At 40.6% G+C, this 26606-nt stretch overlaps 2 protein-coding genes across 2 annotated transcripts in view; one reads left to right on the forward strand and one right to left on the reverse strand.

Moving 5' to 3' along the window:
- The window catches only part of ranbp9 (RAN binding protein 9), an 89524-nt gene extending 74936 nt beyond the window's left edge, over positions 1 to 14588 (forward strand). Inside the window, exons 12-14 of the mRNA XM_072283657.1 lie at positions 1843 to 1994; positions 2861 to 2972; positions 12662 to 14588. Of these exons, the coding sequence (XP_072139758.1) occupies positions 1843 to 1994; positions 2861 to 2972; positions 12662 to 12792 (395 nt within the window). The 3' untranslated portion in view covers positions 12793 to 14588. The remainder of the gene's footprint in view (positions 1 to 1842; positions 1995 to 2860; positions 2973 to 12661) is intronic.
- A 2261-nt stretch (positions 14589 to 16849) lies between these two features.
- Positions 16850 to 26606, reverse strand: part of nol7 (nucleolar protein 7) — a 40768-nt gene continuing 31011 nt past the window's right edge. The window contains exons 4-8 of the mRNA XM_072283658.1: positions 26260 to 26291; positions 24531 to 24609; positions 22457 to 22578; positions 22300 to 22371; positions 16850 to 17129 (exon numbers count right to left, since the gene is read on the reverse strand). Coding sequence (XP_072139759.1) covers positions 17056 to 17129; positions 22300 to 22371; positions 22457 to 22578; positions 24531 to 24609; positions 26260 to 26291 — 379 coding nt within the window. The 3' untranslated portion in view covers positions 16850 to 17055. The remainder of the gene's footprint in view (positions 17130 to 22299; positions 22372 to 22456; positions 22579 to 24530; positions 24610 to 26259; positions 26292 to 26606) is intronic.

The following is a 26606-nucleotide window of genomic DNA, read 5'->3' on the forward strand; positions in this document are numbered from 1 at the left end:
AGCATTCAAGTTGGTGCTTTTTTTGAAACAGCAACTTGACTTTTTTCCTTCACAGTGGAGTCCATTTATTTTTGTCCGCCCAACATGCTCTGTGAGTGTTTCCTACTTTGTAGCGTTTTCTGCAAGTTTCGCCTGCATTGGTCAGTCCTTACCACAATGGTAACATAATTTGTTCGGCCAGGCAGGTGTTTGTTTAGACATTGCAACTTAGTTCACATTCACTTCAATTCCTGACTGCAACTCCATTGCAGCTCTGTCTGCTGTTTCCATTCGTATAGCAGTTTTAAATGTTCTTTTAAAAGAGAGTTTTGCTTCAGTTGGGAGCCATTTTTGAATGTTTTCTTGTAAGATTGCACAAACTAAATAATTTCTCAATGCATCATTAAACCCGTTGCTGAACTGACAAAGCTCTGACAGTCTCTTCAATTCAGCCACATATGCTGAAATGTACTCCTCTTCCTTTTGATTCTACTTATGAAACATAAAGTGCTCTGCAATCAACAATGGCTTAGTTCTAAATGTTTCTGCATTACTTTCATGATTATCAGCAAAGCTCATTTCAGCTGGTTTGGTTGGAGCAGTCAAACTTCTAAGCAAACTGTATGCCTTTAAACCCAATGCACTCAGCAAAAGTGTCACTTGCCATTGGCCATTTCATATGCTTCAAAATACTGCTCAATTTGCTATGTATACAATATCCAGTTATCTCTTATGCAATCGAACACATCTATTTTTATGATGTATCTAGTCATTTCTGCTTTTTTAATTTGTGATTATCACTTGGTGTTCACTGTTTATGAACCCGTGAATTTGTCTTTTTCTGCTTTTTTAAAAAAAAACTCTACCACCTTTCTCTTGCTGCAGTCTTTTTTTTAAGCGATCATCTCAGTGCACTTGAACAGGTAGGTAGTCGTCTTGGATTTGCTTAAAACTTCCTTGTCACCACTGTTGTGTTTTGTAGCTCTGAAACAAAACTAATTGAAAAGAAACACTGAGCTGGGAACTCGTGTCTTATTTTTGTTTTACTTTAGCAAGATGTGCATGTATAATAGGGCACAATGTATGCCATTCACAGACTTTTACCTATAACCTGTAATGAATAATTTAAACAAACAAATTACTTAAACAACAAATAATGTTACTCAAATATTACTGGAACATTAAATACATAGCAATAGGTTTTGTATTAAAAGAAACTCAAGTAAATGAGTTTTTGTGCAATACTTTTTAATTGGGCAGGCTAGAAGTAGTTTAGTTACAAGAAAAGATGCTCAGTCTCAAAGCAAGTGCTTTCCTGTGATGTACCAAAGTAGTGTCCATTGTGCAAAACCTGGCACCATACACTTAACTCTGTGGTGTTCAAGATGTAAACAGATGATGCTCTGAAGACTAAACAAAGTTTGTAAGTATGAGTGTGAAATATCAGTTTGTAATTAATTAAATGCAAGTTATTTGAATGGTCGATAGTTTTGATTTTGGTTGTTACAGTTAACACTTCAATTATCATTCATTTAAATTTTCTCAAGGTCACAGAGGAAGTGAGGCCTGGGACTGAATGATTGGGCGGGCTTAAGGGGTCAGGTGTCTTAGTGTTTTCTTTGCATACTTTAAATGGACTAAGATTTTAGTCGTTATTCTGAACAATTCATTCCGATCTTTCCTGTAAAGATATTGGTTCAAATTTTAATTTGTTTTGTATTTTCAGCCAGTGATTCTGAAGTGCTGACCCTGCTAAATATGTTGCTTAGAGTTGCTGTCTACTTCTGTATTTTGTTTAAAATCTGGCAGTCTTATGTAATGGAGAACTTAGTTTGGTTTTGTTTTCTCGTGGATTTTCAACAGAAATAGACTTGACTCAGTCGCGACGCCAACTTTGTGGAGGCAGCCAGGCAGCAATTGAACGCATGATTCATTTTGGGCGGGAACTGCAAACAGTGAGTGAGCAGCTGAGAAGAGAATGTGGCAAAAATACAGCTAATAAGAAAATGCTTCAGGTACTAAAGTTGTGAATTTTGTGTATGATTTGGGACTAGTATGTTTCCTGGAAATGATCAATTAACAATCTTAGGATGGAAGAAATTTTAATGGCTTGCCTTGATTGGTGGATCTGTCTCCTTGACCTCGGGGTTGAGCGAGTGATCGAAGGCATCATGTAAATAGTGCATTTAAAACACATTGTGTTGGTGAGAATGTCGTAGCCTCAATGAGAATGAGATAGCATGTCTGCTGATATGTGTGGAGACAAGCAATGTTAATGTTTCGGAGCTGTGACTTTTCATCAAAACCTTCCCTAATATAAACGGTGCTGTAACTGTTCAGCAGGTCAGACAGAATATGTGAAAAGAGAAAGTTAACGCTGTCAGATCAGAGACCATTCATCAGAACTTGAAATGAAATCCTAAGTGATTGCAGATGTTTGAAATCCGAAATAAAAACTAAATGCATCCAGCATTTTCTGCGGGTGAGCCAGAACCTGTGGAAAGAATGAAATGTTAGCTGTGTTTCTCATTCCACAGATGGTGCCTGATCAGTTGGGTGTTTCCAGCATTTCTGTTTTCAGATTTTACCATCCGCTGTTACTTTGATTTCCACTTATTTCTTCTTGCATTCCTGTCCTCTATCCCCTTCCATAACTTTTGTATAAGGGACTTCAACATGGAATGCAAAGCTGAGTACAGTTTTGTTATGGTTCCCAAAAATATGATTATCGAGATATTTGAGACACAGCTCCAACTGATATTGTTTCAAAGGTACAATCAAACAACTTTCATTTAAGTGTTGTAGATGGCTGTTTCTCCCTCTTGCCCCCCCCCCGCCCCACACACATTGATTACATTTGTGATTTCTTTGCCCCATTCAGGATGCATTTAGTTTGCTTGCTTATTCTGATCCATGGAACAGCCCAGTAGGATATCAGCTTGATGTGGTGCAAAGAGAGCCTGTGTGTTCAGCATTAAATAGTGCTATATTAGGTGAGTATGTTGTAATCACTTGTTAAAGTCATTGTTCAATGTGACTAATAAATCTAAGAATGTATTTTTAATCTGACTCTGCAGTGGGAGATTGTTTAATTCAATAACATATATCCTCCAGGCCTTGAATACTCAAACATTACTTATATATTCCCTCTCAAGGTTATGTCTGGACAAGAATTGTAATTCATTTAAGTTGATGGTACTAGACTTCAGTATGTAACCCTACCTTAACTGTTCAACACAACAGCACTTGATCACTTCCATCAACCTCCAAAGGCTCCAGTCCTAGTGCCACGGCCCCTTTTTCTGGCTGTCACTTTGTACAGATGTCTAGATTAAACCAATTTTTTGGTTCCTTTTTAGCATCCAACACTAACTTATCATTCTCTGATATTAATTTTTTTTAACTGAGCAGCAAATTCCCACCACCTCCCATTCCCCATTCTGATCTTTTATTACTTTTCACCTGCCTATTACTTCTGCATGGGTCCCCCTCCTCTTTCCCTTTCTCCTACAGTCCACTCTCCTCTCCTATCAGATTCTTTCTTCTCCAGCCCTTGACCTTTCCCACCCTCCTGGCTTCACCTATCGCCTTCCAGCCAGCCTTTTTCCCCTCCCCCCACCATTTAATTCAGGCATCTGAATTGTTGAGTTCCTCTAGTATTTTATGTGTGCTGCTTTGAAATTCTAACTTAATTTTCTTTTGAATTTCTGAATGTTGTCTACCTTGACCAACTGGAGGTTAGTCTTACTGGTCCTCAACCCACTGAGTAGATATTGACCCACCTTCCCAACCACCTTTTATTCCCCCTACATTCCTATCAACTCTCCCAGCATCTACCACGTGTACATGCTAAGAGTACCTATGTGAAACCCATGTAGTCACAGAATATGAAACTTCATGCAGACATCACCAGAGGTCAGTGGAGCTTTACTGGTTTACAAAGCAATCTAATTTTACCCGTAATCAATTCTTTTCAAATTCCCATTTGTACCACAAGCCATCTATTGTGGGAGAAATCTTAGATCTTGCAGTTAACCTACTAATCTGTAAATCTTTGTGTGGAAGGAAACCAGAACACAATGTGCAAACTCTGCATAGACATCACTGGAGGACAGGACTGAACTTGCGTCTCTGGAACTGAGAAAGCAGCTCTGTAAGATGCAGCTGTTATTGAGCTGCAGGTTGAATCTTTTGATATGGAAACAAGTTTTTAAATCTAAAATTCACATTCAGTGTGCTGGATCAGTAAAGTTCATTGCATCCATATGCAACTCCTGACTGACTCAAGGGGGATATTAAGGAAGAATACAAAAGTTAAAGTTCCTACTGTTTTGAGCTGTTAATATTATCTGAAAGGCAGCCACTGCAGGTCAGGACCTATGCGTACTAAAATTACCCTGCAGAACTTGAACCTCCCTCTGAGATTCAAATCCCCACAAGGAATTGTCAGATCAGCATAGAAGCTTCATTAATATCTGGGCTGTAATGTGTTCATAGGATTCTTAATGGTTCATTTCAATCTGGGCCAGATTAACCTGTTACTTTCAAAATATTTAATGAGTATATAACTGTAAAATACTTAAGCATCTTGCTTTATCTCCCATATATAATAGCATTGCTGTTAATAGCATAGATGTGTAAATGTAGATGAGTTTGTAAGTTTGCAGTTGATATGAAGATTAGTGCTGTGGATAGCAAAGAAGATTACTAAAGGATGTACTGGGATATAAGTCAGTTGCAGATGTGGGTGAAGGAATGGCAGATGGAGTTTAACCAGGCCAAATATGAAGTGTACTTTGGAAGCAAGGCTGCAGGACCGGATGGTGTCAGTGCCAGGGTGCTCAAAGCCAGTGCCTCTCAGCTATGTGGAATACTTCGCCATGTATTCAACCTGAGCCTGAGGCTCTGGAGGGTTCCTGTACTGTGGAAAACGTCCTGCCTCGTCCCTGTGCCGATGACGCCGCGCCCCAGCAGCCTCAATGACTACAGACCGGTGGTATTGACCTCCCACATCATGAAGACCCTGGAGAGACTTGTTCTGGAGCTCCTCCGGCCTATGGTCAGGCCACACTTAGATCCCCTCCAGTTCGCTTACCATCCCCGACTAGGAGTTGAGGATGCCATCGTCTATCTGCGGAACCGTGTCTTCGCCCACCTGGACAAGCCAGCGAGCACTGAGAGGGTCAGGTTTTTTGACTTCTCCAGTGCGTTCAACACTATCAGCCCTGCTCTGCTAGGGGAGAAACTGACAGCGATGCAGGTGGATGCTTCCCTGGTATCATGGATTCTTGATTACCTGACTGGCAGACCACAGTACATGTGCTTGCAACACTGTGTGTCTGACAAGAGTGATCAGCAGCACTGGGGCTCCACAGGGGATTGTCTTGTCTCCCTTTCTCTTCACCACTTACACCTCGGACTTCAACTACTGCACAGAGTCTTGTCAACTTCAGAAGTTTTCTGATGACTCTGCCATAGTTGGATGCATCAGCAGGGGAGATGAGGCTGAGTACAGGGCTACGGTAGGAAACTTTGTCACATGGTGTGAGCAGAATTATCTGCAGCTTAATGTGAAAAAGACTAAGGGGCTGGTGGTAGACCTGAGGAGAGCTAAGGTACTGGTGACCCCTGTTTCTATCCAGGGGGTCAGTGTGGACATGGTGGAGGATTACAAATACCTGGGGATACGAATTGACAATAAACTGGACTGGTCAAAGAACACTGAGGCTGTCTACAAGAAGGGTCAGAGCCGTCTCTATTTCCTGAGGAGACTGAGGTCCTTTAACATCTGCCGGATGATGCTGAGGATGGTCTACGAGCCTGTGGTGGCCAGTGCGATCATGTTTGCTGTTGTGTGCTGGGGCAGCAGGCTGAGGGTAGCAGACACCAACAGAATCAACAAACTCATTCGTAAGGCCAGTGATGTTGTGGGGATGGAACTGGACTCTCTGACGGTGGTGTCTGAAAAGAGGATGCTGTCTAAGTTGCATGCCATCTTGGTCAATGTCTCCCATCCACTACATAATGTACTGGGTGGACACAGGAGTACATTCAGCCAGAGACTCATTCCACCGAGATGCAACACTGAGCGTCATAGGAAGTCATTCCTGCCTGTGGCCATCAAACTTTACAACTCCTCCCTTGGAGGGTCAGACACCCTGAGCCAATAGGCTGGTCCTGGACTTATTTCATAATTTACTGGCATAATTTACATACTACTATTTAACTATTTATGGTTCTATTACTATTTATTATTTATGGTGCAACTGTAACGAAAACCAATCTCCCCGGGATCAATAAAGTATGACTATGACTATGAAGTGTACAGTGGCATGCGTAAGTTTGGGCACCCAGATCAAAATTTCTGTTACAGTGAATATTTAAGTGAGTAGAAGATGAACTGATCTCCAAAAGTCATAAAGTTAAAGATAAAAGATTCTTTTCAACATTTTAAGCAAGATTAGTGTATTGTTTTTGTTTTGTAGAATTTTAGAGTGGGGGAAAAAGGAAAGGAGCACCATGCAAAAGTTTGGGCACCCCAAGAGATTTGTGCCCTCAGTTAACTTTTACCAAGGTCTCAGATCTTAATTAGCTTGTCAGGGCTATGGCTTGTTCACAGTCATTGTTAGGAAAGGCCAGGTGATTCAAATTTCAAAACTTTATAAATACTCTGACTCCTGAAACCTTGTCCCAACAATCATCAGCCATGGGCTCCTCTAAGCAGCTGCCTAGCACTCTGAAAATTAAAATAAATGATGCCCACAAAGCAGGAGAAGGCTATAAGAAGATAGCAAAGCGTTTTCAGTAGCTGTTTCCTCAGTTCGTAACGTAATTAAGAAGTGGCAGTTAACAGGCACGGTAGAGGTCAAGTGGAGGTCTGGAAGACCAAGAAAACTTTGAGAGAACTGCTCTTGGATTGCTAGAAAGGCAAATCAGAATCCCCATTTGACTGCAAAAGACCAGGAAGATTTAGCAGACTCTGGACTGGTGGTGCACTGTTCTACTGTGCAGCGACACCTGCACAAATATGACATTTTTAGATTAGACTATGAGGGCACAGTCCTCTTTTATTGTCATTTAGTAATGCATGCATTCAGAAATGATACAATATTCCTCCGGTGTGATATCACAGAAACACAGGACAGACAAAGATTGAAAAACTGACAAAAACCACATGATTATAACATATAGTTACAACAGTGCAAGCAAAATACTATAACTTGATGAAGAGCAGGCCGTGAGCGCAGTAAAAAAAGTTCAAAGTCTCTCGAAAGTCCCACATCTCACACAGACAGGAGAAGGAAGAAAACTCTCCCTGCCATACCCGACCACAGTCCGACTCTTGAGTCGTCTGAAAACTTAGAGCTCCGACCAGCCCTCCAACACTGAGCACCATCTCTGCCGAATGCTTCGACCCCAGCCTTGGTCGCCAACAGCAGGCAAAGCTGAGGATTTTGGGGCCTTCCTTCCGGAGATTCTCGATCGCACAGTAGCAGCGGCAGCGAACTGGGCATTTCAGAAGATACTCTAGATGTTCCTCCGTGCTCTCACAGCTGTCTCCATCAAATCAGAATTGTGCACGGCCCCTATTTCACAAATACGATATAATTTCACTGGAGAGGCTACGCACGCTGCGTCCTTCATGGAAGAATCATCAGAAGAAAACCTTTCCTGCATCCTCTCCACAAAATTCAGTGTCAGAAGTTTGCAAAGGAACAACTAAATAAGTCTGATGCATTTTGGAAACAAGTCCTGTGGACTGATGAGGTTAAAATAGAACTTATTGGCTGCAATGAGCAAAGGTATGTTTGGAGAAAAAAGGGTGCAGAATTTCATGAAAAGAACCCCTCTCCAACTGTTAAGCACGGGGCTGGATCGATCATGCTTTGGGCTTGTGTTGCAGCCAGTGGCATGGGGAACATTTCACTGGTGGAGGGAAGAATGAATTCAATTAAATACCAGCAAGTTCTGGAAGCAAACATCACACCATCTGTAAAAAAAAGCTGAAGATGAAAAGAGGATGGCTTCTACAACAGGATAATGATCCTAAACACACCTCAAAATCCACAATGGACTACCTCAAGAGGCGCAAGCTAAAGGTTTCGCCATGGCCCTCACAGTCCCCCGACCTAAACATCATCGAAAATCTGTGGATAGACCTCAAAAGAGCAGTGCATGCAAGACGGCCCAAGAATCTCTCAGGACTTGTGCAAGGAAGAATGGGCAAAAATTCCCCCAAACAAGAATTGAAAGGCTCTTAGCTGGCTACAGAAAGTGTTTACAAGCTTGTGATACTTGCCAAAGAGGGTGTTACGAAGTACTGACCATGCAGGGTGCCCAAACATTTGCTTTGGGCCCTTTTCCTTTTTTGTTATTTTGAAACTGTAAAAGATGGAAATAAAAAAAGTAATCTTGCTTAAAATATTTAAGAAATATGTCATTAACTTGATGCCTTTTGGAAATCAGGTCATCTTTTACTCGCTTAGCTATTCACAGTAACAGAAATTTTGACCGGGTGCCCAAACTTTTGCATACCACGGTACATCGACAGCACAGGTTTTGGACGTTCAAAGGTTTGACTAGTTGTACTGTTTTTATTCCTTTAAGTATTTCAACGAGAATTCTCTGCAAGAGATAAATAAGCATTAGTTTTCTTTCTAGGTATTACAGTTCATATTGTCGTCTTAATTTAACATAGCTTAAAATGATGCTGGAAACAATCAGCAGTTTAGAAAACCTATGTTCAAAGAGAAAGTTAATATTTTAGGTTGTCCATCCTTTGCCAGTTGTTCAACGTGGTTTTTCTCAATCCTTCTATTTCTCCTTCCACTGATGCTTCCTGTCCTGTAGAATGTAGAACTTCTATTTTTATTTTGAATTTCTAGGATCAAATTTTTGACCAAAAGTTTGTTTATTTGAAATCCCTTGCCTTGAATTTGAAACTTTGAACATACCACCAGACCTCAGGTTTTCAATTCAATGTCGTGGTGCACATCGGTACCAATGACATAGCAAGGAAGAGTGAAGAGGTCCTGGACAGTGAGTATAGAGAGCTTGGTAGGAAGTTGAAAAGCAGGACCTCAAGGGTGGTAATCTCAGGATTGCTACCTGTGCTAGGTGCCAGTGAGGGTAGGAATAGGATGCTCTGGAGGAGGAACAAGTGGCTGAGGAACTGGTGTAGGGGGCAGGGTTTCAGATTTCAGGATCATTGGGACCTCTTCTGGGGCAGGTGGGACCTGTACAAGAGAGACGGGTTACACTTGAACCATAGGGGGGACCAATATCCTTTCAGGGAGGTTTGTTAGTGCTATTGGGGAGGCTTTAAACTAGATTTGCAAGGGGGATGGGAACCAGAGTGCCAGAGCTGACGGTGCGGCTGGGGTGAAAATAAATGATGTTGAAAATTTAAGCAAATCTGCTGATAGAAAGGTTGTGAGTGGTGGTAAAAATCTTTTGAGGTGTACATATTTCAATGCTAGGAGTATTGAGGGGAAGGCGGATGAGTTGAGGGCGTGGACTGACACGTGGAATTATGATGTTGTAGCAATTAGTGAAACTTGGCTACAGGAGGGGCAGGACTGGCAGCTTAATATTCCAGGGTTCCGATGTTTCAGATGTGATCGAGGCAGAGGAATGAAAGGTGGGGGAGTAGCATTGCTTGTTAGGGAAAATATTACAGCAGTGCTCAAGCAGGACAGATTAGAGGGCTTGTCTACTGAGTCCTTATGGGTGGAGCTGAGAAACAGGAAAGGTATGGCCACATTAGTGGGATTGTATTACAGACCATCCAATAGTCAACGAGACTTGGAAGAGCAAATCTGCAGAGAGATAGCAGGCAACTGCAGGAAACAGAAAGTTGTGGTGGTAGGGGATTTTAATTTTCCATACATTGATTGGGACTCCCATACTGTTAGGGGTCTAGATGGTTTAGAGTTTGTAAAATGTGTTCAGGAAAGTTTTCTAAATCAATATATAGAGGGACCAACTAGAGGGGATGCAATATTGGATCTCCTGTTAGGAAACGATTTAGGGCAAGTGACAGAAGTCTGTGTAGGGGAGCACTTTGGTTCCAGTGATCATAACACCATTAGTTTCAATTTGATCATGGACAAGGATAGATCTGGTCCTAGGGTTGAGATTCTGAACTGGAAGAGGCCAAATTTGAAGAAATGAGAAAGGATCTAAAAAGCGTGGATTGGGACAGGTTGTTCTCTGGCAAAGATGTGTTTGGTAGGTGGGAAGCCTTCAAAGGGGAAATTTTGAGAGTGCAGAGTTTGTATGTTCCTGTCAGGATTAAAGGCAAATTGAATAGGAATAAGGAACCTTGGTTCTCAAGGGATATTGCAACTCTGATAAAGAAGAAGAGGGAGTTGTATGAAATGTATAGGAAACAGGGGGTAAATCAGGTGCTTGAGGAGTATAAGAAGTGCAAGAAGATACTTAAGAAAGAAATCAGGAGGGCTAAAAGAAGACATGAGGTTGCCTTGGCAGTCAAAGTGAAGGATAATCCAAAGAGCTTTTACAAGTATATTAAGAGCAAAAGGATTGTAAGGGGTAAAATTGGTCCTCTTGAAGATCAGAGTGGTCGGCTTTGTGCGGAACCAAAAGAAATAGAGGAGATCTTAAATAGGTTTTTTGCGTCTGTATTTACTAAGGAAGCTGGCATGAAATCTATGGAATTGAAGGAATCAAGTCGTGAGACCATGGAAACTGTACAGATTGAAAAGGAGGAGGTGCTTGCTGTCTTGAGGAAAATTAAAGTGGATAAATCCCCGGGACCTGACAGAGTGTTCCCTTGGACCTTGAAGGAGACTAGTGTTGAAATTGCGGGGGCCCTGACAGAAATATTTAAAATGTCGCTGTCTACGGGTGAAGTGCCGGAGGATTGGAGAGTGGCTCACGTTGTTCCGTTGTTTAAAAAAGTATCGAAAAGTAATCCGGGAAATTATAGGCCGGTGAGTTTAACGTCAGTAGTAGGTAAGTTATTGGAGGGAGTACTAAGAGACAGAATCTACAAGCATTTGGATAGACAGGGGTTTATTAGGGAGAGTCAACATGGCTTTGTGCGTGGTAGGTCATGTTTGACCAATCTGTTGGAGTTTTTCGAGGAGGTTACCAGGAAAGTGGATGAAGGGAAGGCAGTGGATATTGTCTACGTGGACTTCAGTAAGGCCTTTGACAAGGTCCCGCATGGGAGGTTAGTTAGGAAAATTCAGTCGCTAGGTATACATGGAGAGGTGGTAAATTGGATTGGACATTGGCTCGATGGAAGAAGCCAGAGAGTGGTGGTAGAAAATTGCTTCTCTGAGTGGAGGCCTGTGACTAGTGGTGTGCCACAGGGATCAGTGCTGGGTCCATTGTTATTTGTCATCTATATCAATGATCTGGATGATAATGTGGTAAATTGGATCAGCAAGTTTGCTGATGATACAAAGATTGGAGGTGTAGTAGACAGTGAGGAAGGTTTTCAGAGCCTGCAGAGGGACTTGGACCAGCTGGAATAATGGGCTGAAAAATGGCAGGTGGAGTTTAATACTGACAAGTGTGAGGTATTGCACGTTGGAAGGACAAACCAACGTAGAACATACAGGGTTAATGGTAAGGCACGAGGAGTGCAGTGGAACAGAGGGATCTGGGAATACAGATACAAAATTCCCTAAAAGTGTCGTCACAGGTAGATAGGGTCGTAAAGAGAGCTTTTGGTACATTGGCCTTTATTAATCGAAGTATTGAGTATAAGAGCTGGAATGTTATGATGAGGTTGTATAAGGCATTGGTGAAGCCGAATCTGGAGTATTGTGTTCAGTTTTGGTCACCAAATTACGGGAAGGATATAAATAAGGTTGAAAGAGTGCAGAGAAGGTTTACAAGGATGTTGCCGGGACTTGAGAAACTCAGTTACAGAGAAAGTTTGAATAGGTTAGGACTTTATTCCCTGGAGCGTAGAAGAATGAGGGGAGATTTGATAGAGGTATATAAAATTATGATGGGTATAGATAGAGTGAATGCAAGCAGGCTTTTTCCACTGAGGCAAGGGGAGAAAAAAACCGGAGGACATGGGTTAAGGGTGAGGGGGGAAAAGTTTAAAGGGAACATTAGGGGGGGCTTCTTCACACAGAGAGTGGTGGGAGTATGGAATGAGCTGCCAGACGAGGTGGTAAATGCGGGTTCTTTTTTAACATTTAAGAATAAATTGGACAGATACATGGATGGGAGGTGTATGGAGGAATATGGTCCGTGTGCAGGTCAGTGGGACTAGGCAGAAAATGGTTCGGCACAGCCAAGAAGGGCCAATTGAGTACAAATATGTTTTAAGAAAATGTACGGTACATGAATCAAAATAAGCGGTCTATTACATACTAAAGAATTTAATAAGCAGAATTATTATAGATGTACGTGTAAATAAATTATCTTCTGCTTACAGCAGCAGCTTACCAAATTTCTGGAATTATCTGAGCATCTCCATGACAACTTGATGTAGTATTGTAACCATAGTCTAGTATTTTCTGGTTGAGTTTTGTTTAATTAACATTACATCCCTTTAGCTGTTAAGATGGTGGCAAATTGGGACTTTATACATCATTACTGTGCTGTTACATGTTAAATTAATTTGCAGATTTGACATTAATTTCCATTGACTCTGAACTTGCAACCAATTTGTTGTTTCTTTTTGTTCTTACAGAATCTCACAATCTGCCAAAGCAGCCACCACTGGCTCTCGCTATTGGTCAGGCTTCAAAATGTCTAGAGTTGATGGCCCATTTGGGTATTGGTTCGTGTGCGTTTGCCACTGTGGAAGAATATTTGCACTAGCTATGTGTTTGTACAGCTCATCCTAGAGCTACCTTAACATTTATTGACCTTATGCAGCACCATGTCTGCTGAAGGGAAACTGACTTTTAATTTCCAGTGATCTTTTGGGACAGATCCTACACGTCACTCTACTTCTGCTTCCTACTTTACAGCATGGTTCAGCTGTTTTCTAACTGATATGCACAGTTCATTGACATGTTTTTGCATTTTTATATCAATGTCTGGAGGAGTTGTAACAGTGTAGTATGTATGTTTCAGTGGAACATTACTATGCTTCCTTTTTAATCCTCAAACATGTCAAAACATTTTCATCTTGCGCGGGCTGGTTAAAGCTCCAGATGAAATCAAGGTCCATTCAGGACAATGTTGCTCATTCATAAATATTTGGAAAGTGAATTAATTGGCTAAAATGTCAAAAAAGTGCTTTAATTGAAGTGAGAATGTCTGAATAAAATATTTAGGTACAGATTAAAACCAAAAAGTTTTTTTGTACTTTATTAAGATGTAACTTTTTGTGATAAACCAAAATTTGCAAATTGCTGTTGTGTGAGTGGATCTTCAACAATGAGCATGTCTAATGCAAAATGGATTAAAACAACATTTTACATCAATCCACATCAAAAAATTACATGCTTGAGTAATCTGGTGGATCTTTTTAAGTATGATGTATGGAGGGGAAATGAAGACTTTCCACTTCCAAGTATTGTAAATCTCCATTCCTCAGGAGCTGAAAGGCAGTGTCAACAAGTAAATGGCTGGCTGTAGTTTGCTGGTCTATTTTTCCTCCAGATTGTCTTTGTCCGCACATGCTCCCAATCATATGTTTTCTTCTCCATTTCCCCCAGAACACTGTTCAAATGCAGAGAAATCCATTCCACACCCATCATTTTAACCATTGTAAAATAACTGTTAAGTACTTGTCAAGACATTGTGTGGTAATGACTTTATTTATATTAAACCAAATACTTTGTCAAAATCTGCAATGTCTTAATTTAAATTTAGTACACTCTGCATTTTAAGCAGTGCTTGAGTGAGTACTTTACTGCAATAAAATGTGTAAACCATAATCAGCTATTAAAGATTTAAATCTATTGAATTGAGTAGTGATTCTTTGCTAGCCTTTGCATTATTTGCAAACAAAAATGGGCAAGTTTTTGAAATGGTTTACCATGATATTTATCTTCAGTTGTTTAAAATTTTCATTCACTGCTTGAATTATACCCTTAATATGGTTAGGTTTGCATACTAGTATGTCCCGACAGCTCTGCAGCCATTATTTAAAATAATGCACAAGGTTGTTCTTGTATATTTTAAGTCATCTTGTTTATAGCTATGACAGTTGAGACCAAGTGAGCACTGTACAGTTAATTTAATTTGAGAAAAATCCACTTATTTTTGACCTTGCCAATCAAGCATTAAATTTTGATGTTTCTTATTCTGAGTAAAGAATTCTGATTGTAACATTGACCAATATGTATTGATTGAGGAACATTTTTAAGATGTGACCTTGTGTGTGCAAATTGAGTTGCCTGTTCAGATAACTAGCTTCATATTAAACTATTTAATTGCCTAATAATGTGCTTGAGAAGGTCAAGAGATTGTGCAAAGTACCAGTACGAGAGCAATATCAAACTGCTTCTTAATGGCTTTTTGCAATTGTGCTTTGGCAAGATGGAAACAAGTAACACAACATTTCAAAGGATTATTCAGTCAATTGGTGGCAGGACAATTACATGTGGATGTTTTGCTTGACAATATTTGGGGTACTACAATTTTGTACATTCAATTTGACAATAGTGAGAGTAATGAATAAACTATTTAAATGATTAAAGCAATTTGGAAGTTGAGTTGAAGTACACACAGGATGGTCTTGGAACTCCACTTAAAAGTTCATGTAACAAAGCTGATTATATAGATTGATAGTAGCTTTTATATTAATTATGTTCTGGCATTGATACTTCATGGAAAGAAGAATCCTATACATAAAGGTACTGGAGTGTAGGGCACCTAAAGGCAATGCTGGCTTCTGGGCAAAATAACTAACTGGGTTCTTTCTTGTGAGGTTAAGGAGCCAAGCATTTTTACAGCTCCCTTGCTATGAAATGTTTACCATTAGATTGCTTCCTATGTAATTAATATTTAAAAACTTTGCTGAGTTGGAGAAATAAAATATGTCCTTGCTGATGTAGCATTTCAAGATAACGGAGCCTCAAATTTGAGGATCTGTATTCTAAACTTAATTCCAGTTTATTGAAGGCATATCTCATATTCAGTCATACTTTACAAAAATATTTGAAGTAAAATTAACTTGAACAATTCATAGTCATTATTCATTTTTTTAAAAAAAGTTAATGACCCCTAGAACACAAGGAAACAATTCAATCTGTAATGTCTTTCAAGGAATTGTAATTATTCACTAACATCTTCCATGTTTCCTTTCTTGGTTATATAATTCCTTAATGTTGTGTTTGTTTCTATTAGTATTGGCAATTTCCAATTAATAACAACCTGAATTGAAGTAGCTATAATTTCTTTTTGCAAATGGATGTGTGTCAGATCAGGCAGCAACTGTGGAGAAACATTAGTAATAGGTTGATGGATTTTAATTATAACCCATTTCTTCAAATCTAATCCCTTATTAATTGTGAATAATTATCAACACCAAGAATCTTAGTTTCTCTTGTCTTGCTGTGGTTTCCAGATATAGGATTAACTCAGTATTACCTATTTATGAAGTTAAAAATCCCTGAACCTAACTATGGAAATCCCTTGGTGACCATTGCAAAAGTTACACTGAAATGATGCCATCATACAGCAGTGGTTGTACTGTTGCCTTTAGTCTGAAAATAACTGTTCACCATTGTATTCTGGCCAGTTTTATACCTGAGCTGTCACTTCCCCTTCCTTGCATCTGTAGACAAGCTTTGCACTGGCAGTTAAGTGTATGATCCACCTGTCCTACCTCAAATGTCTGCCTTTGGTAAATCTTTAATGGGAATCATTTATTAGCCATATTTGGTCACAGATTTGTTTTGTTCATATTCTTTAGTGGTATTGCTGCCACACAGTAGGGCATGGGACTATGCTCCTGGTTTAATGTTGGTTGTTAAATGGCGTAAACTCATGCATGAAGAAAAGATTATCCTCCTATTGCTAATCTTTCCTATTTCACTGAAACTCTACACAAATGGATACTGCTTCTGTAGTTTGAGATATTTGTAAAATAATATTAATAGGTAACCACTGTATCCTAATTTGATATTTCTCTAAGCTTGGTCAGTTTTGAATCTTGACAGTTAATCATACATGTTTCTGTGGATTCTCCAAATTGACTACATTCTTCTCAATTTAGATGAGAGAGGAAGTGGTGGGTTATGAAAACCAGACAGGAAAATTAGTTGAGACAAAGATCATGTATGGCTCATTCCTGTTCTAATTTAATATTTAAATAGGCCAACAAAACTATTTTTGAAAAAACGATTTTTAGATTCAAGATAAAAACTGGCACTGAAGATGTCATCATTTCATCAAACACTGGAAAAAGTACTCAAAGGTACTGAGATTTTTATAACTGCTTAGCCCTAGAAAGCAACTTAACGGTCAACATTATTGGTTTGAGACTGGAATTTCAGATGCTTGATCACACAAAGGAGGTCAATGAACTGCAACTTGGAATGCCAGATTTTATCACATGCATTGAATTTGTTCTGTCATAACCATCAACTTTTCTATCACCTATACAACCGGGAAGCTTAAGAATTTGAAATCAACCTGCACACTTTGTAACAGAAATATACTTGGACTTATTTATCATGTGTCATACATTGCAAATTACTATATCCTATAATTTTGCACAAAGATGTGAGATTAAGGGTATCAACATAACCAACAGTCATGTTCACATCCAGTGGATGGTCAATCTGTTCAAAACAAATTTCATGTTATGGACAACCAAGTGTTAACAGGTTTGTTTTACAAATACATCCTATAAAGTAAACAGACATTAATTTGTAAACAGGGTCAAATAGTGGTGTTGAAAATTAATAGAGTAAAATAGAACCAGATCAAGTAACATTTAATGGAATTTATAAATTGAACAAGACATTGAACATTTGACATTTCTCCTTTTGTACAGAAAAAACTCAGCTCTCAAGCCAAGGTCAGTACTGCGGTGAGTGGAAAAGTCCTATTGTTTCCAACTCCAATCTCCCATTTCAGTTCTGTAGGTACCATTGTGGACTTGTTCTCCCAGAAACTTCAATCTCATCTTCGAAGTGGACCATGCTTCTGCATCCATAATTTTCGGAACTTGTCAGCTTTTTGTTTTTCACTTGATTCTAAAATGCAGATCAACAGTAAGAAAATATAACTAGTCCCAGTTCAGTAATTGCTGGCAGTAGGCATCAGTAGCCATTGTTACAATGGAGAAAATCTTAAACACAAGATGCAGCACTGTGTGGATTACACTCTGCTTTTTTCTTAGCATTTTGCTGTGGTAGGAACCAGGTGTGAATTGCTGCTCTTTGGCACTCCTGCAGCAATGGTACTCATTGAGTACCGGGGAGGCAATGTGCAGAGGCTGCCTAAGACTGAGCAGGTGGGGATGAATAAAGTGGCCATTCAGCACCTGGCCAACACAGAAAATGTATCAGTTCCATATGGTGACAGACTGCCTGGCTACTACCGTCTCTAATATCACCTCGTAGTTATAATGGAAGCTGCCACTTTCCCTTCCATGTAACTGCACAGCCCTCCCCATGCCAGAGATTCTCTACAATAACCACCTGTATTGCTATTAATTGCTTGTTGCACATCTGATAACCTTAGGAGAATAAAATCATGTGGACCATTTTTATAGTCAATGGCAGAGGGTATAGATGAGAGGGGAAAATATTTAAAGGAGACCCACGGGGCAACATTTTCCACAAGGTAGTGGGATGAACAGCCAGAGGACAAGGCAGATACAGTAACATTTAAAAGGCATTTTAATAGATTTGTGGACAAGAAAGGTTTAAAGGGATATGGGCCAAACTCAGGGAAATGGAATGAGCTCATTCAGCAACTTAGGTCAAGTGGAGTGGCTGTTGCTGGATAGGCCTGTGTGGGCCTTTGGTGTAAAGAGGGAGAGTAAGTGGCCCAGACGTGGGAAGTGTGAGCAACACTACAAAATAAAAGGGACTTCACCAAGATGACACAGGTAAGATTTAATTTTGTTGTTTATTCTTAGTCTTTGATTCAGAGTAGGCAGGATGGTAGTGAGGGCAGTGAAACACACCTGGAAGAGGCGAGAAGTGCACCAGGGTACAGCTGCTGCCAGACCAGGTCAAGGAGCTGGAACTGGAATTGGATGTACTCGATCATTCAAGAAACTGAAGCTTTCATAGGTGAGATTTTTATTGAGGTGGTTACACCCATGATACAGGCTACACATAGATGTGACCACCAGGACAGCTAAGGAAATTAGGCAGTCAATACAAGGTTCCCCTGTGGCCATTGCCTTCAGCAACATGACCATTCAGGGCACAGCAGCCACGGCACTGGCACTATGGTTAGTTCTGAAGTTCAGCAGAGAAGGATACAGTCGGCTACAACAATATGATGAAATGGCATACAGAAAGGAGGTAGAATGGCTTGTAGAATGGTGTGAGCACATCTTGAATCTCAATGTGGACAAATGTAAAGAGATGATTTTGGACTTCAGGAAGGTGCAGGCTAACCAATCCTCAATACACATAAACGGCTCCTCCAGGGAGAATTTGGAGCACCAAATTTCTGGGAGTGCACACAACAGACAATCTCACTTAGTCCCTCAACACCATTTCTTTAGTCAAGAAAGTACAGCAGTGTCTCAACTTCCTGAGGAGATTGAGTCAAGTGAGGGCACCCCTCCCCCTCCCACCCCATTCTAACAAATCTTTACAGGAGCACCAGAGAGTGTCATGACCATCTTGTATGAGAATTTGCAAGGCATCTGACCACAAAACCCTGCAAAGGATTACTGAGAGGATCATCTTGAGTACTGCATACACAGGGCCCTTAGCATTATCAAGAATCCCTCCCATCAGTGCCACAATCTCTGACTCCTACCATCAGGCAGGAGGTATTATAGTGTTAGGATAGGAAGCAGTTTCTTCCCCCAGGCTGTGAGACTACTGAACTTCCTGTCATAGCCTAGGTCTTATCACTCATGAAATGCCAGTAGCATTATAATGTTTACTTTCTGACTTGACTTAAATGCATGTTATGCAATCTTCTGGAATATATTGTATTATTTGTTAAAGCATTTGCAGTAATATTACTTTATACGTTGTGTGTGAGTTGTATATACTGTGTTATGCACCTTGGTCCAGAGGAAGTTGTTTTGCGTGGCAGTACACTTTCACGTGGTTGAATGACAATAAACTTGAACTTAGTGACAGCAGGTTCCATAGTTAGGGAGACAAATACTGTAGGATATTTTATGGCTGTAGAAAAGAAGCCAGGTTGGTGTGATGCCTCCCAAATGCCAGTCAAGAATGTCTCTGAGCGGCTGAGGAAAATTCTCAAGGGAATTATTCTGCCTACAAGGTCCTGCAAAATGAATATAGGGAGTTAGGTAAGAAATTAAAATGCAGAATTTTGAGGGTAGTGATGTTGCAATTACTCCCAGTGCTAAGTGCTAGCGAGTCCAGGATTAGAAAGATAGGCCAGTGGTTGAAGAGCTGATGTGGGGGGGGGGGGCAGGGATACAAGCTCTAGGATAATTAGGAAATTTTCTGGGGTAGAGCTGACTTGTCCAAGAGGTATGGGTTGCACAGATGGGGACCAATAGCCTAATGGCGAAATTAGCTTTGCCACCAGGGAGAGTTTAACTATATAGACGGGGAGGGGTGGGATTTGAGAGTGAAGTTAGTGAGAAGATGGGTACGTGCAGCAGCCAAGGTATGTGAACCTAGCAATCAAGATAGCTGTGTTTACATCAAAAAGGCAGATAGGACTACTGCTTTAAATTGTATCTCTTTCAAAGCATGTAGCTTAACAAGTAAGCTTGATAAACTGAGGGTGTGGATTGCCTCTAGGGACTGGGATATTGTGGCCATTAAAGAGATGTGGTTGAGAAAAGGGCAGAACTGGCAGCTCAATGTTCCAGAATATTAACGCTTTAGGTGTGACGGTTGAGGGAGTGTTGCATTTTTGATATGGGAGGACATAACAGTCTGCTTAGAATGGATATTCTTGAGAGTTCATCTAATTAAGCCATTTGGGTAGACATTAGAAGGGATGGTCATCTTGGTAGGGGTACATTATATTATAGATATCCCCCTCTCCCGCAACTACTCAGCAGGAAACGGGTGCAGATGTGCTGAGAAATTGAGAATAGTAGAGTAAAGCAATTGAGAGATTTCAAACTTTCCCAGTACCCACTGGGCCACCAAGAGTGCAAAGGGACTGGACAGGGCAGAATTTGCTGTGGTGCATTCACAATGGTTTCCTCACTCATATGTAGAGGAACATACTTGAGAAGGAGCATTACTAGACTTCTTGGGAACTAAAATTCTAATAGTTTTAGAACAGTTATGGATAAAGAAAGAACAGATCCACAGGTTAAAGTCTTGAACTGCAACAGGACCAACTCTGACGAATTTAGCTGGGATCAACGCGGTTAATCTATTTAAAGGCAAATGGGGGGGCTTTTAAAAGAGTTATATCAGGACTTAAGGGTAGCAAGTTAAGGTAGACACACCAAGTTCAGGGAACCCTGTCTGAGAGAGCTGTTAGGAAACAGGAAGTGCACATCACTAGCAAAGTGTTTTTAGTATTGGTTTGATGATAGTCAGGTTTTGATGTTATGTTGCTGTTATATGTTATTGGTGAGGTCATATTTGGAGTATTGGGTACAGTTTTGGTCTCCTTATAGGAAAGACATTGTCAACCTGGAGAAGATGCAGAACGGATTTACAATGGATCAGAGGCCATAACTTGAAGAGTGATGTTGGTTATACTGAATCTTTATTCCTTGTACTGTGGGAGAATGAGAGGTAACCTCATAGAAGCTTATAAAATCATAGGGGTATGGGTAAGGTGGGGCAGTCAAGTCTTTTTGCCAGGATTTGAGAGTCCAAAAGGGTCATGGATACAAGAGGGAAGAGAGTTACAGAGACCCAGGAGGTAACTTTACATAGTACTTGGAATGAGTTGCCAGAGGAAGTGGTCACCGCAAGTACAATTGCAACATTTAAGAGAATTTGGAGGGGAAAGGCTTGGACAGTTATGGGTCCAATGTGGGCAACTGAGCCCAGCAGGGAGGATGCTGTGTCTGGACCAGTTGGGTTGAAGGGCCTGTTTCTGTGCTATATTACTTTGATTTTGATGGCACAGACAAAATGAGCTTGTTTCTGTGCTCTATATATCTTACACCCATGCAATCCATAAACATATTTAGCAATATGTCTATAGATTCACAAGAAAGATTCCAGGAATGAAAGGGTTACTGTATAAGGAATGCCTGGCAGCTTTTGGGCTGTATTCCCTGGAGTTCAAGAGAATGAGGGGGGGGATCTCATAGAAACATTCCGAATGTTAAAAAGCCTGAACAGATTAGATATGGCAAAAATTATTTCCCATGGTAGGGGATTCTAGGGGAAGATATGTAGGGGAAGAGGACACGATTGGACACGATTTCAGGATTGAAGGATGTCCATTTAGAACTGAGATGTGGAGAAATTACTTTATAACCATATAACAATTATAGCACAGAAACAGGCCATCTCGGCTCTTCTAGTCCGTGCCGAACTCTTACTCTCACCTAGTCCCACCGACCTGCAGTCAGCCCATAACCCTCCATTCCTTTCCTGTCCATATATCTATCCAATTTAACTTTAAAAGACAACATTGAACCTGCCTCAACCACTTCTGCTGGAAGCTCGTTCCACACAGCTAGCACTCTCTGAGTAAAGAAGTTCCCCCTCATGTTACCCCTAAACTTTTGCCCTTTAACTCTCAACTCATGTCCTCTTGTTTGAATCTCCCCCCACTCTCAATGGAAAAAGCCTATTCATGTCAACTCTATCTATCCCCCTCATAATTTTAAATACTCCTATCAAGTTCCGCCTCAACCTTCTACGTTCCAAAGACCCAACTTGTTCAACCTTTCTCTTTAGTCAGAGGGTGGTAAATCTGTGGAATTTGTCGCCATGAGTGGCTGTGGAGGCCAAGTCATTGGGTGTATTTAAGGCAGAGATAGATAGGTTCTTGATTAGCCAGGGCATCAAAGGGTATAGGGTGAAGGCAGGGGAGTGGGGGTGACTGGAAGAATTGGATCAGCTCACGACTGGATGGCAGAGCAGACTCGATGGGCTGAATGGCCTACTTTTGCTCCTATATCTTATGGTCTTAATATCAGTATATCTGCAGATTTTGATGAATTCACTTATACCACATTAAATAAAACTGCAGTTGCATTCGCAAATGATAGTGAACACATGTCCAATTTTAGAAACCACTTGAATGCAAGTCAAATCTACTTACGCCATTTTGGATCAACAAATTGCATCGCAGCCTTCTGCATTCTCTTATTTTCAAATGAGAAGTATTCATTGACTAGATTAAAAAAAAATGAAAAAATCATAAATGGTTGAGAGGTGAATGAATAAAAATAATAGGAATTAAATAAAAATAAAATTACCACTGGTTCTTCCACTGTTAGGGCCGTAGAGTTGATTCTTAATGAAAGCTTTAGCTTTGTTAACCTGGCTGACCTTTCGACCATGATCCTTTAGTTGAACAGCCTTGCACCGTGCTCGCCACCTATAGGAGGGCAAGAAAGACAGTGGGCTGATAAGGTAAAAAGAATACTGTGTGATTCTCATTAAAATGTATGGCATAGTTCTCAATCAGACATTGGATTGCGGAGCAGGAGAGAGATTTCAAAAGAAGCAAGTGGAGGCAGTTGGGACATTCTACACACCACAGTTTCTGAGGAGTTGAGACACGTGGCAAGGGCCAATAAAAAGTTAAGTTCAAGTAGAGCGGCCACTGTGTTAGAGTGGGGAGTTCAAGGGGTTCTGCAAAGAGAGACGAAAGCAGTTTAGTTTTCTTATTGCACAGTTTGAGCAGTGGGGATACTAGGCTCCTCTAGTGGGATGTGGGAAGGCAGGGAGACCTCCAGTACCCCTGATGACAACATCTGCAAGAACTGCATCCAGCTGCAGCTTCTTTCAGACCGTGTTAAGGAATTGAAGTTGGAACTGGATGAACTGCAGATCATTCTGGAGGCTGAGGAGTTAATCAACAGGGAGTTAAACCAGAAGTGCAGGACACATTCACTCTGTGACTATCAGAAGGGGAGAAAGGATAGGCAGTGAGTGCAAAGTATTCCTGTGGCCATTCCCCTTAACAACACACCACCACTTTGGATACTGTTGGAGAGGGTGACCTAGCAGAGGAAAGCTACTGCGGTCAGGTTGCCTGCATTGAGCCTGGCTCTGTGGCTCAGAATAGGTGTTTGGGAGGTGGAAGAGAAGAGGATTGCAGTAGTAATTGGGGATTCTATAATTAGAAGAACAGACAGGCGATTCTGTGGACATCAAAGAGATTCGGATGGTATGTTGCCTCCCAGGTGCCAAGGTCAGGCATGTCTCAGATCGGGTCCACAACATCATAAAGGGGAAGGGTGAAAGTGGTACTTATTGGTACCAAAGGCATAGGTATCGAAAGGGAGATGGTCCTGAAGAGAGAATATAGGGAGTTAGAAAGCTGAAAAGTAGATCTTAAGGAGAGTAATCTCTGGATTGCTGCCTGTGCCCACATGCCAGTGAGGGTAAGAATAGGATGATTTGGCAGATGAATGCATGGTAGAGGAATTGGTGCAGGGTTCTGGACCATTGGGATCTCTCCTAGGGAGGGTTATGACCTGTACAAGAAGAACAGTTTACACCTGAACCTTAAAGGGACTAACATCCTTCAGAGCAGGTTTGCTGGAGCTTTTGGGGAGGGTTTAAACGGATTTGGTAGGGGGATGGGAAGTAGAGTAATAGGGATGAGAATGGGGTAGTTGATGTACATGCAGTACGTAGTGAAACTAAGGAAAGGCAGATAATAAGGCAAAATTGCAGTCAGTGGGATGAGTTAAAATGTAACAGAGGCAAAAATCAAAAAAGGGTGATGAAAGCAGGACTGAAGGTGTTTTATTTGAATGAACACAGTATCCAGAATAAGGTACATGATCTTGCAGCACAGATGAAATTGGCAAGTATGACGATGTGGGCATCAATGAGTTGTGGCTGAATGATCATAATTGGGAGCTTAACATCTAGCTTAAGATGGCACTGGTGTAGCTCGGTGACTTCTAACAGGTGGCTGATGAAACAAGGAAAACAATTAAATACTTCATTAATCACACTTTTTCTGGCAAATGATCATCACAAGCTATAGTCTGTAACTTTCCTTTGGACTTGGGAGGCAATTCAATGTGGCAGAATTGAGGTAAGGTAAGGCAAGGCAAAAGTGAGAAAGACCCAAGATTCGATTGATTTAAGCACTGTGCCATATCAGAAGGGTCAGGTACAGGCCGAATTGAGGTGGTACCAGAGTGTATCGAGGCTACTGAACCCAGTGCTTGAACAACAATCTAAGTGCTGGGCCAGATTGAGTGGAATTCACTGTGGAAGACACTAGCAGAATGCCAGAGCGAAAGCAAGCAGAAGTGAGTGTCACTGCTATTGCTAAGAAGGTGCCTAATTTGAACCATTATCAGTTACCTGACATCTATGCATTCTTCAGCGTCTTCCTCCAATCCACTATCTTGGTCAGGTTTCTGGACAGGAGCACCAACATGACCTTGAAACAAAATTTTAAAGGACCACATAAAACTCTTGGAACTGGGTGGCTCTCAGATAACTGGGCAGAAATTAGTGTAATTGCACCGTATTAAGAATCAATAACCTTAATACACCCTGATACACAACCTGGTATTTTACTAAGAAACAGTACAGTGGGCTAACCAAAATTCCTTAACAAAGATCCTTTTATCTATCCATCTAAAATCATCCATATGAAAATCTGGCTATAGTACAAAAGCTTTCAGTAGCTCAAGATCACTTAACAAATGGACATCTATGCCTGTCTAAAAGGTGATTGTAGCAATGCAGGGCCTTGATGTAACATGCAAAAAAAGCCCACACCTGGATTGAATGATGGAGGCTAATTCAGCACTGTTTAGTTCCCTGCATCATCTTTCTAATCCCTACTCTTGGGTGTACAAAGTGACTACTGAATGATTAAAGCAACTTGATTACACAAACGGCAGGTACAAACTATTTTCCTCAAAACTGAGGATATATTGTTTTTACCACACTTATAGTATAGTAATAACTTTTCATAAAAAGGTTGCAACGTACTTCAGCCATCAGAGCATAGAAAATAGGTGCAGGAGTAGGCCATTCAGTATGATCATGGCTGATCATCCAACTCAGAACCCTGTACCAGCCTTCTCCCCCCACCCCCCATATTCCCTGATCCCTTTAGCCACTAACATTCAGCCACTATCCCTTTAGCATAAGAGGTAAACTTATAGTGGTGATGAAAGCTTGACCAGAGCTCCATTTTAAATAATGGAAGAAAGAGAGAAGGAGAGCCAGAAGAAATTCTTGATGGATAGACCCCAAAATCTAATAACAAAGTTAGGAGAAGGAGGGACAGCCTAGGTGGGGAGTGGAAATTGAATTCTATAGAAATAGAGACAAGAAAGAAACTGAATAAATTTAAACACAAGAATAATTTATAGGAGCTTTAAATCAGAGGCATTGGGAAATGGGAGGACATTAATAAATTAGGCCACTGTAAAAATTTCATTTTTAAAAGTACTTTTATAAAAGGGTGACTCTGTAAATTAGCATACAGGCTACTTGATCTACCTTAAATTGTACCCTAGAAAAACATTTAGGTTACCAGCTCCAGTCTCAATTCAAATTAATTTCAGCATAATAGTATTAGAAATCACACCCAATTTACTTTAAGGTTACCTAACATGTATCATAAACCACTTAAGTTAATTCTATGCCATTCACAACATGAAACTCAAGGCAAATTGGCCTTTAAATAATATCCTCCTGCTTGCTCACTGTAATGGATGCACCAGTCATAATAATCTTCAAAGACAAGCCAATAACTTGACAAGCTGCTGAAAACACAGGACATTAAAAAGATGCTCTGGGGCAGGGGTTCCCAACCACAGACCCCTTGTAGGGGTTTATGGCATAAAAAAGCTTGGAAACCCTTGCTCTAGAGGTGTGGCACTGTTTAGAGAAGCACCAAGGTGTTAAAGAACATAATTAATTGCAAATTCACTAATTGGAAGAGCTTCAAGCCCTGCACAATCATTGAAATAAATATGATTGCTGAATGAGGGTGGGGTGGGGGAAGTGTTACATAATATGTGCCAAAATACGATTGAATCAATAGCAGGTGAGAGCTTATATCATTATCTACCTCTTTTACTGGTGTCAGATATCTGTCCTTTCCTAGAAGAAACAAAACATTCAGTAAATGTAGAGCATATGAAACAACTGAGAGCGGAAAAACTGAATGATTTTTAAACAACAGTCACTATTCAAATGCAATATCAGGAATGCATGGCCACTGATACCAGGTGGATTAAAGCAATGGAGAAGACTAAAGTCATTCTCAAACAGGAGGTAAAGCAGGTCAGTAAGAACATAGGAGGACAGGCAGGTGTTTGAATCTCCTACATTCAGCTAAGTGAACAAAACATTTGGGATTTCAGATGATTTAAAGATCCTTGTTTTAAGGCTGAAGAAAAAAAAAAGCTGGTAAAT

Source organism: Mobula birostris, chromosome 19, assembly GCF_030028105.1.
Source record: "Mobula birostris isolate sMobBir1 chromosome 19, sMobBir1.hap1, whole genome shotgun sequence".
Taxonomy (NCBI): Eukaryota; Metazoa; Chordata; class Chondrichthyes; order Myliobatiformes; family Myliobatidae; genus Mobula; species Mobula birostris.